General features: G+C 37.5%; 1 protein-coding gene across 1 annotated transcript; it reads right to left on the bottom strand.

Moving 5' to 3' along the window:
• Window positions 1–406: 406 nt before the first annotated feature.
• LOC115918379 (ras-related protein M-Ras-like) lies at window positions 407–11943 on the bottom strand. Its single transcript, XM_030975890.1, has 6 exons — window positions 11761–11943; window positions 4579–5142; window positions 3254–3407; window positions 2392–2491; window positions 1710–1792; window positions 407–914 (listed from the first exon to the last, which is right to left on the bottom strand). Exons 2-6 carry the CDS (start codon window positions 4772–4774, stop codon window positions 854–856), a joined length of 594 nt encoding a protein of 197 aa, XP_030831750.1. The 5' UTR covers window positions 4775–5142; window positions 11761–11943; the 3' UTR covers window positions 407–853.
• Window positions 11944–13683: the final 1740 nt, after the last annotated feature.

Below are 13683 nucleotides of genomic sequence, written 5' to 3' on the forward strand. Positions count from 1 at the left end.
AGTATTAGATATGTTGGAAGAAAATATACTCGCCAACATTTCCTACCATATACCCTATTTGGCATTTTGTGTTAATGTTAAAATGCAGACATTAGACACAAAGATTGTAATCTATAATTTCAGATGCACTTATAATGAAAATAATTGGTCATAAATATTCATCCATTACATAAATGAAGATAAAATAAGAGCTGTATAAATACTCCTAAAGTGTATATTAAAAATCATGACCTTGTATACATGTACTACAAATTGTCCATTGAAATACAAATTTCAATGCATGATATCATATATTCTGTGAAATTCATCCAAGAAATTGGAGTTATTGTATATATACTTGTACATATTTCTCTGCTTGAGAATCTGAATTAAAAACTCAACTTTGGCATACATCATTCCCTATTACAATACAATAATCCACTGGAGGGAAACACGAGATCAAGAAATGAATAATTCGCAATATCAATTGCTTACTGATGTTCTCAGAAAAGAATTTGCATATAATGGTTGATCTTTACAAAAACAGCAGTTAATATGAGCTCAGCTACAAGTTCTACTCTCTGAGTTGCAGATTCACTAAACAGACAGACAGACAGACAGACAGCACTCATTACATATCATCCAGACTCCTCTATACCTTGTCCTTCACAGTCTGCTTCATCTTCCAGCAATGAGATTGGAGGAATCAGTCCACTGGTATCCTATTTGTAAAAACTCCCATTCACCTTTCCAGGCCCATTGGCACCCTGGTTTTAAAAACTCCCATTCTCCTTTACAGGCCCATTGGCACCCTGGTTTTAAAAACTCCCATTCTCCTTTACAGGCCGTTTGGCACCCTGCGTTTACAAGCATATCACAGTAGAATACACCTATCCCTTTTTCTATCTTTCTTATTCGAGTCCACGGGCTGTCTCCTACACACAATAAAGAAAGAACAAAGAAAACACTTGACATACATGTGAATTCACATCACTTATGTGTTGAAACTAATCTTAAGTTCTGATAATAGAAATTAAATTCACAAGAAACTGATTTGAACTAATTCTAAATTGTTATCATGCAGACTTCATTTTTTTCAGATCAGTGAAAGGTACAGACTTGTTAGACATTGGATTCATTCACTGACATTACATTCTATATTGTCCTAACTTGGATGGGACAACTAGTGACAGCTTCCAATAACGGGTGTGGGGGGACAAAGAGACAAAGAAACACCTTATTTGGTAAATCAAAAATAAATTTAAAAAATCTAGGAAATGACAGCGTTATAACAATATTTCAAGGGTCACTACATTGTGTATTGCTGCATAACCACACTGCCTTTTATCTTAACCCTCTGACTACTTGCAACCCTATCCCAGCAGCCTACCCCAGCAGTTAGGTAGCCTCAGCTAGCAGTGATGGTACATAGTCCTGCACTGGGGCTAGTATTCAATTAATGATATTGTACTTACTTGCAACCCTATCCCAGCAGCCTACCCCAGCAGTTAGGTACCCTCAGCTAGCAGTGATGGTACATTTGTAGCATAGTCCTGCACTGGGGCTAGTATTCAATTAATTATTTTGTACTTACTTGCAACCCTATCCCAGCATCCTATCCCAGCAGCCTACCCCAGCAGTTAGGTACCTTCAGCTAGCAGTGATGGTACATTTGTAGCATAGTCCTGCACTGGGGCTAGTATTCAATTAATTATTTTGTACGTACGTACCTGATTACCCTCACTACTTCATGAAAGGCTGCGTCAATGTTCTTAGGAGGATCTTTTGCACTTGTTTCAATATAAGGAATAGGCTGTAACAAAGCAGTCAAAACAAACAAAACAATTATGTTATTAGACAGTGTTCGTTGATTAACAGTACCATACATGTATTGACTTTTCTTTAGAAATGCATTCATAGTTTGGTCCTAATGTGTATTAAATTGATGTTATGACAGTCATGCTTCTCTCTGACTTCTGTGAGTGGATGAATTATTTAGTTGGATGATGGGTAAATAAAATATTCAATGATGTCCACATGTACATGTAATGAACTGCTGCTACGCCCTGGCCTGTATTGTTTTCATTTGTTCATCACAGATAACTGTGCATGATCAAAAAAATTGTTGAATTCTGGTTAATTTTGGATTATATTTTTTGGCATATGAACATGCGCAAAACTAGAAAATGTTGTCACCTAAATTTTCCACAAATTACTGTAGAAGCCATTTCTGTAGCAAAAAAAAAAATGCAATTTTCAACAAAAAAAATCATTGTTGTAATTTAGTCTTTCTGTAGCACAAAAGCTTCAAGCCTGTAGCAGTAATGGTTTGACAGTATTTATTTGTTATTTGCAATGCCAGCTTTTCCTCTCCTTTACCATCATCCCCTTCCCATAGATACATTCACTTACCCCTAATTCTGCAGCTACATTCTTGCCTTCTTCTTCCGTTACCTTCCTCTGATGTACTAGGTCCACTTTGTTGGCAACAAGGATCATGGGATACGAGTCTCTGTAAAATAATAGCACATGGGATCATTGCATCAGAGACACACTATAATGCAATCATTTCTTGCAGGGCTAGCAACTGAGATGGCAGTATATTGAACATGTGTGACCAGCTTTGACTCTGAAATATATTTCAAGTTCTTGTTGCCTTTTCTACATGCGAGGATCTCTAGAGGCTTACACAATCCTAAGAAAGATTTTGAGAGAAAGACGTGCATGAGTACTGGAGTAAAAAAGAAAAGAAAAGGAGAACAAAGGGTTACCAGTAAGGAATCTACTGAAGTTCACTCAAGGAATAGATCTAGTGTGAAAGAGGCATCATGAGTGAAAGAGTTATGAGTCTATGAGTATTTGAGTGTGAAATTATTCTCTGTTAATTTGTTATCATCTCATGGAGCTCTATGTGTGACCAGGTGGTAATCTACATGTATGGATGTCTGAAAGTGTGAAGTGTGAAAGTGGCAGGATTCACACATACATGTTTAACAGGATGTCTGAACTTCAATTTGGGGAAGGGGAGGGGGATAATGTTTCACTGACCCCTGATTTTTTTTTCTCAACCACCTACCCCCCCCCCCCTACCCCACTTGAGTAAAAAAAAAAAAAAAAAAAAAGGATTCAGGAAAAAAATTATATCTAACAACATTCCCCCCTTTTGAGAAAGAAAATTGGGAAAAAATCAGGGGAAATTGGGAAAATAAGGAAAAAATAAGGAAAATTGGGGGGAGGGATTCAGGTAATTATCAGGCCTAAACAGGTTACTTACTTGTCTTTGACTCTGAGAATCTGAGTATGAAAAGCTTTCATGTTCTCATAGCTGGCTCTATCAGTGACTGAATAGACGAGAAGGAAACCATCACCAGTCCTCATATATTGCTCTCTCATTGCAGAAAACTCTTCTTGACCAGCAGTATCCAACACTACATAAAATGAAAGAGAGACAAATCAAACATACAGTTAGATTAGAGACAACTGCTTGTAGTATTGAGTCAAGTAGCTGTAAAATGTACAGAAACCAAACATTCAGAAAGTTGCCTCGAGTGAAAGCAGAAAACACAAACAAAAAGAATGTTTATCACTATTTGAATATTACATTGTATACATTGTACATTTATGGAATCATAATTTAATTATTCTCTTTAATACATTCATGTATAGTTGTTGTAATTGTCATAGCTATAAATGTACATGTACATGAAATGCAAGAACATTTCTTTGCTCAATATTTGAAATGATTACAGTACCATGGTGGATATAAAAGTATAATATTAAAGGTGAGTTACATGTATGTCTTGTTATCTGTTACCATTTTGCATAACAGCGGCAGTCAAATGAAAGTTAGGAATTTGTAAGTCGAGGTCATGCAAATAATCATGCATCAATGTAAAACTTAAAATACATGTTTGGGGTCTACATGTATCCTTTAAAGTTAAAATAGCTGGGCTCTACTAGATTAGCAAATTTCATCTGGATTTTTACAACTCGTGCCCAGCACAATGCTAGGTCAATGTACCAGTAGTATGCGCTTCATTAATGGGTATACATTTTTAAATAGTTTTAGTCTGTAAAAACTATGTACTGTAAACCATCAAAGATGTAAGCTGTGATATCATTACTTTAGTAATCAAACAAAATAGGTTTTTCCAATACTGTTGAATGTCGTGGGTCACACAATGATTACCTACCATAGAGTATACACCAATCACCATCAATCTCAGTATGTTGAATGTAAGAGTCTTCAATGATTACCTACCATCTAGAATACACCAATCACCATCAATCTCAGTGTGTTGAATGTAAGAGTCTTCAATGATTACCTACCATCTAGTACACCAATCACCATCGATCTCAGTGTGTTGAATGTAAGAGTCTTCAATGATTACCTACCATCTAGAATACACCAATCACCATCAATCTCAGTATGTTGAATGTAAGAGTCTTCAATGATTACCTACCATCTAGAATACACCAATCACCATCAATCTCAGTATGTTGAATGTAAGAGTCTTCAATGATTACCTACCATCTAGAATACACCAATCACCATCGATCTCAGTATGTTGAATATAAGAGTCTTCAATGATTACCTACCATCTAGTATACACCAATCACCATCAATCTCAGTATGTTGAATGTAAGAGTCTTCAATGGTGGGGTCATAGTCTGCTACAAAGAGTTTCTGGAAGAACTGTATCGTGATAGCACTCTTGCCCACGCCTCCATCTCCTACCACAACCAACTTGTAAGTGGTCAGATTCTCACGAGAAATGTCTGATAATGTCGTCATTTTTAACTCTTTCTTTCCTCTTCTGGTTAGACTAAGTGATATTCCTCACTTAAGCACAGTCAGGGCTATGCTACTTTGTCTGTCCCAATGATTGCATCACTCCAGCTCTGTAGAGGAGGTGCTAGCTGTTTAAATATGACGATCACCACTGCCCCCGATTGTGGGGTAGTAAGTCTGTAGGTGACTTGATGAAACTCTCACTTAACCATCTTAGCAGGTCATGTTTCTATCAATCAGCACAACATCAATGGAATGATGACACCTTGAGGACTCCTTGTGTGGTGAGGTAGAACTCTACATCATCTTCACCGACTTGAATTATCTGTCTTTTTCATTGTCATTCCTTTTCTTCCAATGATCATCAGTACCTACATTCAGGAGACACAATAACCATTGGTTTCTATTAGTAAACAAAATCCATCCACATAACAGCACAATTCTTACTCTATTCTGTAATCAATAATGTATCCAGGCCTATATGATTATTTATGCTACAGGGAAAAGAGAGAGCATGAGAGAGCATGAGAGAGAGAGAGAGAGAGAGAGAGGGGGAGAGATAGCGAGAGGGAGAGATAGCGAGAGAGGGGGAGAGAGATAGCGAGAGAGAGAGAGAGAGAGAGAGAGAGGATGCTTCCGCACACAAAATTTATACAGAAAAGTTAATTGTAGTCCACATATTCATTGGTAATGGTATTTGGTAATGAGTTCGCCTTGGCAGTCACAGTCATAAATGTATGTATTAGAAGTTTTACAAGGTAGGCCTACCTGGCAACATTGCAGAGTGCTTTTAGTACTTCCTGCCAATTAAGTTCCTGGGTCCTATTGCATAAAACTTACCATTGATGGTATTACGTTGCCGTTAATTAATGATAAGTTTTAGACAATGGAGCCCAGGGGTAATTTGCACTCAGTAGGCTTGTTTTTCAACTCACAGCTATAAACATAATACAAATAAAAAAAAACCAATATATGACGAGAATCTTGATGTAATAGTTCTTGTCGGTTCATGTCCAAACCATTAAGCTTCATACTGTACATTGCACACATGATAAAAATCAATCAAACTTGAATAAAGACTGCAAACGTCCAAAAATTATGTGTTAGGATAGAAAATAGATTTCACATACATGTACTTATTATAGAGTATTTTTAATGCACCAACTCAACACGAATAATGTGTTCGAGGCGGAATGGAGAAGAAAAACTAAAAGTACAAAAAAAAAAGGTAAGGTCCAGTTTGTGCAAATGACAGATTCCCGCATGATTTCTTAGTTTTCGGAACAACAAGCAATTTAGAATCGGATGATCTTAAAAGCGTCTGGGAGGATAATAAGGCATCAACAAATTATTGTTGTACTCTGGGGGCAGATCTATGTATAGTTGTAGGCTTACGGTACTGCTAATCAAAACTATTTTACTGTAAACTTAAACACTACATGTACATGTAGATGTGAGTAATGTTGAAGAATCTACTTGATATCTTTCAAGCAATTTTTGTTTTAAATGTTGACCTTTACATGTATGTGTACGCTCTTCAGGGAAAGTGATTGTTCAATGTTTACACTTAGCTGGACAACAACAAAATATTTTACTGCAAACTCTAATTTAATTTATATCTCACCACGCCTTAACATCTTGTGCATGAAATGCATTTGATAATTCATGTGAAAACTACTACCGTATTTGCCGGCGATAAGGTCGCAGTGTTGGGGTGCGGCCTTTACAACAACCTACAACAAAATTCAGCGATCAAAACAGCACTTCCATTTGAACATATGGGACTAGGATGACTAGACAATTCTAGAATAACTCCACACAACTTACCAACAATTTTATGATGCATAGTTGACATGAAGATGAAAAAAAAAAGCATAACTTATTTTTCTAACAAAAATCTGCCGATAGATCTACACACATGTAGATCTAAGTCCGTACCATTGCATCGCCAAAAAAGTAAAAGAAGGGACAGACCATTACTTACGGAGCTAGCAGATGCCGTGCAATGCAACAGCGCAGGTCGAAAACGCAATTCCGGATTACACCGCACATCGTGGTAGGGGTATTGTAGGATACCAAATCTGTGTGCGATACAGTACCGGTACTAGCTTAAAAATCTATGAAGATCTGCTAAATTACGATCATTTTTTAGGTAAACTTCTTGTAAATTTATTAGAATATTGATGAATTTGGTATCAGTTTGTAAAAAAAAAGTGTTCTACAAGAAAATTACAATTACCGTACTTCGTTTGGTCCGGGTTTTTTTAATCTCTTTTTTTTTTTTTTCTTTTTCCCTCTATGAAATGTCAAAGTTGGGGGTGCGGCCTTATCGCCGGCAAATACGGTATCCGGTTGGCAAGGCTCCTTTCTTTCCTAATGCACCGCAACTCAAGTCAAATTTACCATAAAGACATGTACCGGTATATTATGGAATAAAGCAATGCACATTTACATTGTACATGTAGGGCCTGCTTGATTTTGGAATCATGATCACTTTCACAACTTTAAAAAAGGGCGAAGGAAGGCGGCAGACAAAAAATGTGAACATATGAACTTTCACAAATTTCCCTGAGAAATAAACATGTACACTTGCTAAGGTGTCGTCATGCCATGTTGATCGAATCACAAGTTATAACACTGAAGTTCTGCAATTTGGCAAACTCTTGCTTCAATATGTATACCGAGTATCTACTGTACTGTATGTGTAGATGTACTCAGGAGTACACTATGTACACAGTAGCCTATTTGAAGAGCAAAGGAATCTCATAGATGATATATAAAGATGTTTTAGACTATGTGTAATGTACATGCATTACCGATGACTCACCTCCATCATCAGCACACCCTGCACCAGTCAATTTCAGAGAAACCAAATCACTCAATCTTAATAATACACTCATGTTGGTATTGCCCTGAAAGCATTACTGTATAACACTCTGCTCCCACATTCATATCGTACAGAGATCTCATTATTTTCAGCTATATTTTTAACTTTCAATTCGCTAATTTCTACATGCAGGAATTACTCATCAATTCAGGAACATTGCAAAATATTACTTTAAATGTACACATGATTAAATTTTCTAAATTGCCACAAGTATTCATACGTATTAGCGGCCATTTAAACAAAATAGATGAAAGAAGATTTTGCTAATAATCTAAAATTGCAAATTTACTACAACCCTACATGTAATGATGTTGTACAAGAAATGAAGAAATGTGTACAATTATATATGCATGTACATCAAGGCATTTAAACAAAGTGTACATGTAGTCCCCTTGTCAATATGTGAACAGGTTGTAATGCATTACTCATACAGGCAGGCCCTCCCTAGGCTACAGGTTGAGAAGTTTAGATATTACAATGTACAGGCATGCAGGCCTACATGTAAAAAGTAGATCACAGTAGGCCTACAGTACATGTAGATCTAGGTCAAGGCCGGATTCCCAAGCCATCATTGTTTTGCCATCTATCTTCCATAACACTATCACATACATGAATGTACATGTACATGTAAACAAGGCTACATGTAATTGGGCAAGCAAGCTTATATCCATGTACATTATAAAGGGTCAACCTTTATATAAGGATTATTTTTTTCCTTTCAGGTTGCAACCTATTCAGTTTACTTTATGTCCAAATGTCAAATATGTTCGTAATGTGTATTTTATGTTATATAGCTGGTTGTTATATGAAATGTTGTCTTTTTAAACTGAATGAAATAAAATTGAATTGAATTGAATTGAATATCTGTATCTGTCCGTGACGTACAATCACCAGCATCTGGTTGTCGCGTACTTTATAAACCAAGGACTGAATGAGTGCTGGTAACTCCTTGGTTTAACAGGATGCAAAACAAGCTAAGAGTAAAGAATCACATCCTGTATGAACAGGATTCTCTTTACCAAACCAAGCTCATTTACATATTGCTTGAGATTAAAAAGTTATTCAATATTTTTGTTAAAATCACATTTCTTCACACCCTTCCAAACAAATTATTTAAGCCAGTCAGTGTTGCAAATTATAAAATGGAATTAGAGTTTTGGGAGTTTTGTTGTTGTTTGTCTTACTTTCATTTCTTTAATTTTCTTTTATATGATTATAGAAGTTGCAAGATAACAATAACCTCATCAGACACATTGCAGACTTTCACTGGGAGCTCTGATGTGTCAATCAAGTGATTCATAACATCTCAAAATAACTCATTGATTATAATACAACTTACAAATAGCAAACTCATGTACATGTACATGTACCTACAATGTACTTCAGAAGAATTCAATGAATATAGAGATTGTAGGCTAATGATCTAGCCAAGTGGTACATGAACATTTTACTCTTTGAGTCCACCATCCCCCCATCCCCTCAAAGAGGAAAACAAGAGTCATTTCAAAGTACAGGGTATACATGTACCTTTTCATTTTCTATATTTGAATACTGTATGTGTGGAGGTAGTATATCCCATGGCCTAAAGGAGAGAAACATTACACAGACAGACCTTGTATTGAGAGGATTAAAAAGGAAACATGGAACAAAGAAGCTTTAAAAGCATGAGTCAACTCTGGGATAAAAAGAGAGAACAAAATCAATACAGGTTTCAAACAATGAACCGGAAAGCCAGCTCTATACATACTGGATTGGAAGTCAGTTATCCATGTATAACAAATATCTAAAGAAAGTCTACATGGACCTTGCACAAACCACCCACTCAACAAAATCAATTACCGGTATGGATTCACACCCAGCCTACCCTGTATTGCATGAGCTTGGAAAATATATGTAGGCAAACCGGTACTGTATATTATAATGTACTGTGGGGCCATTGTTGTATGTAAGGTGGTAAAACTGTTTCATAAAATAAATTATAGATACACACTAGCTATCATGCTGAACATAATTAGGGAATTGTGAGTGACTTGCTTATGGCCTATTGTACAGCACACAAAAGTGTTCCATGGGGGGAGGTGAGGGGCCTTTTCACACTTGTTTTGCTTAACCCTGTACTTTGCTTAGCCCCGTTCTATCCTTAACCCCAGACTAACTTTTTTGGCTTACCTCACTGCAATTCCTTAGCCCCGTACTAGCCAAAGTGTGAATATTCATTAATTCGCTCCACTGCGTAGTCCCAGACTATTTTTTGTTTCTGTTCTCATTCATTTGCTTGGCACTGCAATTGCAGAGTTAGCAGGATTTAGCACCACAATTGCGGGGTCAGCCCTGCTATTTTGCAGGGCCAGCTAACCCCGTACTATAGGTGGGGCTAGCCCACTTTGGTAAATACGAGTCTGAACACAAAGTGGAAAAGGTTTAACCCCGGACTATAGGTGGGGCTAAGACCCCCCCCCCCCTTTAACCCCACCTATAGTACGGGGTCAAGCAAATGTTTGCCAGTGTAAAAAGAAAGTGGAATAAGCTTAACCCAAGACTATAGGTGGGGCCAAACCCCCCCCCCCCCCTTTAACCCCACCTATAGTACGGGGTTAAGAAAAATATTGCCAGTGTGAAAACAGAATTAGAGTCTCACACCTCCTGCTTAGAAAGAGGGTCAGCAAAAGCGAGCTACAGTTAAAAGTCAAAATTTTCTTTTTGGCCAGGATTTTTTTTGCTTTATCACAATCCCCAATTTTTACCGATGCAGGCACTGACAAAGTGTGGTGACACATTGTCATAGAATGCAATGTACATGTAGGTGTCAGACAATTTTTTTTTTTTTTCATGGTGTCTCCGATTTACAGACAGGCTTCTGGCCTGCATATCTCTTAGTAAGTGACACTGCGTGATAAGTTTTCTTGGGGTCAGAGACTGATGTACATGTACTGTACATGTACATCATATGGGTAAGTGATGGGAGGTTTTGCTTGTCCTCATCGCGCATTTTTCAAGTAAACTGGCAGATTAGCTAAACTGAAAGTAAGTCGCCAAATTTTGATGTTTTCAGCTTCAGCATAATTTTCGATGTGATCTTGAAATTATATTTTCCCGCTTAAAGGCAATACAAAGTTTTGGGAAAATTTGAAAATCGGGTTGATAATGATTCTTTACAAATTTGATAATTTAGCCCCTAAGACACTTCTGCTTTCGAGAAAAATTTAATATAAAAATTTACCGGTGCTCCCGGTAAATTTTCAAATAGCGCCTATGACCGTACAATGGTAGCTGCGACCATGAAAATCTCAGAATATGTAGTTGTGGTATATAATTTCCAAACGGGAATAGCAAATCGGTCGATTTCAGTTAAAAACGTTGTTTTATAGCTTAATTAATATCTTGACCTACAGAGGGAGCTATACAACATAAAGAGTTTATTATTTACAATTTCATAACTTTAGACTCGATTTCAACCGCGACAACGATCACTGAATATTGTAGGATCGTATATGCTTCCAATATGTTCATTTGAACCAAATTCATTACCCCATACCAAAACTTTGTATTACCTTTAAGCTTTCACATTTCATTAAATTATTAGAAAGAAAGAAGACGATTCATTATGGGGCTACACGCCTGGCAAGAGGGACCCCATTATGCACACTGTAAAATTTTGTGCGCCCCTTTCCCGGTAAAAAGCAACACCTTCTTATTATCATCCCCTTTCTTTCTTCTCTCCCTTCTCATTATTCTCCTTTTCCCCCTTTTCTCTCCCCTCTCACTTCACCTTTCTTCCTTTCCTCTTCCTTTTTCTCCTCTCCCCTTTTCTGTCCTCCCTCTTTTCTTCTTCTTTCTCTCTTCCCTTTTCTTTTCTTTCCCCCTCCTTTTTCTCCTTTTGTCCCTTTTTCTTTCCCCCCTTCCCCACTTTTTTATTTACCAGGGGGCACGTGTCCCCCCCCCCCCCCCCCCCCCCCCCCCCCGTGAATCGTTGTTCAGCCACAGCCCAAGAGCAAGTAGCGGGGAGGATGCCTGACGGCCTCGGGCCTCGGCTCCGACTAGCTCCGCTCGCTCGCAGTACACTCGGACACAAACATAACTCATTGAACATGTTCGCACTTACCTCATTGGACGTCGAACTGAAAATTACTTGAAACTTCAATCTCTACAGATTACAAACATCTAGCTGCATTACGCATAGGTTACGATTTGACTCTGAATTTAGCCTGTTTGTATAACTATTTTACTTCCTGTGGATGAAGATAGAGTGCAGACAATCAATACGGACTGATGTGGCGTACTGTAGCTAGCTGGATGAAGCTCGACCTTAGAATAGTTCGGTCGATCTAAAATCGATGTGACCGATTGACCGTACCGACCGAGTGTCTTATTATCAACCGAATTATCAACATTTTCATCATCATCACATCGACATCACGTAGGCTATAGAGAATTTCATCAAGTCGGACTTTGTTTCCTTTCAAAAACAATTTTACCTTTAACATTTCTCTTTTTATAGGTTTTCTACTCTTCTTTCCATACTTTTACCATCACGACTCTTTGACTCTCGTTTTACACAGTTCACCATTACGACTCTTTTACATTCTTTCATCCTAAATGAATCCTTTTCATACTTTCCTTCGAGACATTTCACCATTACGAACTTTTTCCATATTCTCTCACGACTCTCTGACTTTCTTTCTCCATCGACAGTTATTTTCTCACCATTAACTTTACGACGTTTACAATAGAAGTTTTGACTCAATAGTTGTCTGTTTTGATGACGTTTAATATAATTTATACACTCCAAAGTTACGAGAAACGGTAAAGTATTCATTAATATTATGCACTCCAAAATTACGAGAAACGTAACGTATCTATTTTATGACATAATCATAAATATACAACATAAATTTACAAAGTATAACTTCAAATGTGTAATATAACCGTACAAAAGTTAATCATGTGAAATTACAATATTCATGAAATGAGACCAGGGGCGGCCGAGCGACTTCCAAAGTGGGGGGGGGCACCAAGAAAAAAGGGCACTTTCTGGGAAAAAAGGGCACCTACAAAGGGAAATCTCAAAGCGAAAATATACATTTTTTTAGAAATTGGTATATACCCATACATTGTGATTACAACAATCAGGGATGATTTCAGTATTTGTTTCACTTTATACACCATTGCTTAAGCATCATGCCTTGCAGTTGGGTTTGATTGTCTAAAAAAAAAATTGCGAGGGAGCGAAGTGAGCGAGGAAAAATGTTAAGATGTGTGAGGTCGCAGTGCGAAAAATTCTATCTTATAAAGAGGAAAAACAAATCCTGGTGGGGTTATTACAGGTATTATAAGCACATTCTCATAACGGAAGACTGAAAAGAACTTTGATAAGTATTATATCAGCTATAGATGAGTGCGAGCGTAGCGAGCGAGCTTTGGGGGAAATTGCTCCTAGTCGCTTGAAATTAGCTAGGGCGCGTTTAATGATGAGAGAAAAGGGGGACACTTATCAGGAAAGAAAAGGAGCATGTGCCAAAGTACAAAGAGTAATTATCAGAGGTGAAAATGGGGCACTTAGTTCTTACATTCTCTAAAAGAGGCACTCACCAGGGATGAAACAAGTCAGTCATGAGAAAAAAGAAATGTGCATTTGTCGACGGAAAAGGATATTGATAGGCGCATTTATAAGATTATTATTTATATTGTTAAAAGGGAAATTATCAGAGGTGAATTGAGGCACTTATCGCACCTAAAAAGGGGCAATGACCAGATATAAAAAGTGGCACTTAGGGGAATGAAAAAGGGGCACTTGTAATAGAGGAAAATGTGCATTAGTTAAAAGAAAATGGGCACCGATCAGATTTTAAAGGGGCATTTATCTGAGGTGAAGGGGGCACTTATCTGAAGTGAAAGGAGTAACTTCTCGGACCTGAAATGGGTCAATTACCAGAGAAGGGGCACTTATGAGAAGGGGAAGGGGCACTTTTTTAACGGGGCACTTTTCATTAGGAAAAAAGGGGCACTTATTAGAAAGGAAAAAGGG

Source organism: Strongylocentrotus purpuratus, unplaced genomic scaffold (genome assembly GCF_000002235.5).
Source record: "Strongylocentrotus purpuratus isolate Spur 01 unplaced genomic scaffold, Spur_5.0 spur5_contig_868, whole genome shotgun sequence".
Lineage (NCBI taxonomy): Eukaryota > Metazoa > Echinodermata > Echinoidea > Camarodonta > Strongylocentrotidae > Strongylocentrotus > Strongylocentrotus purpuratus.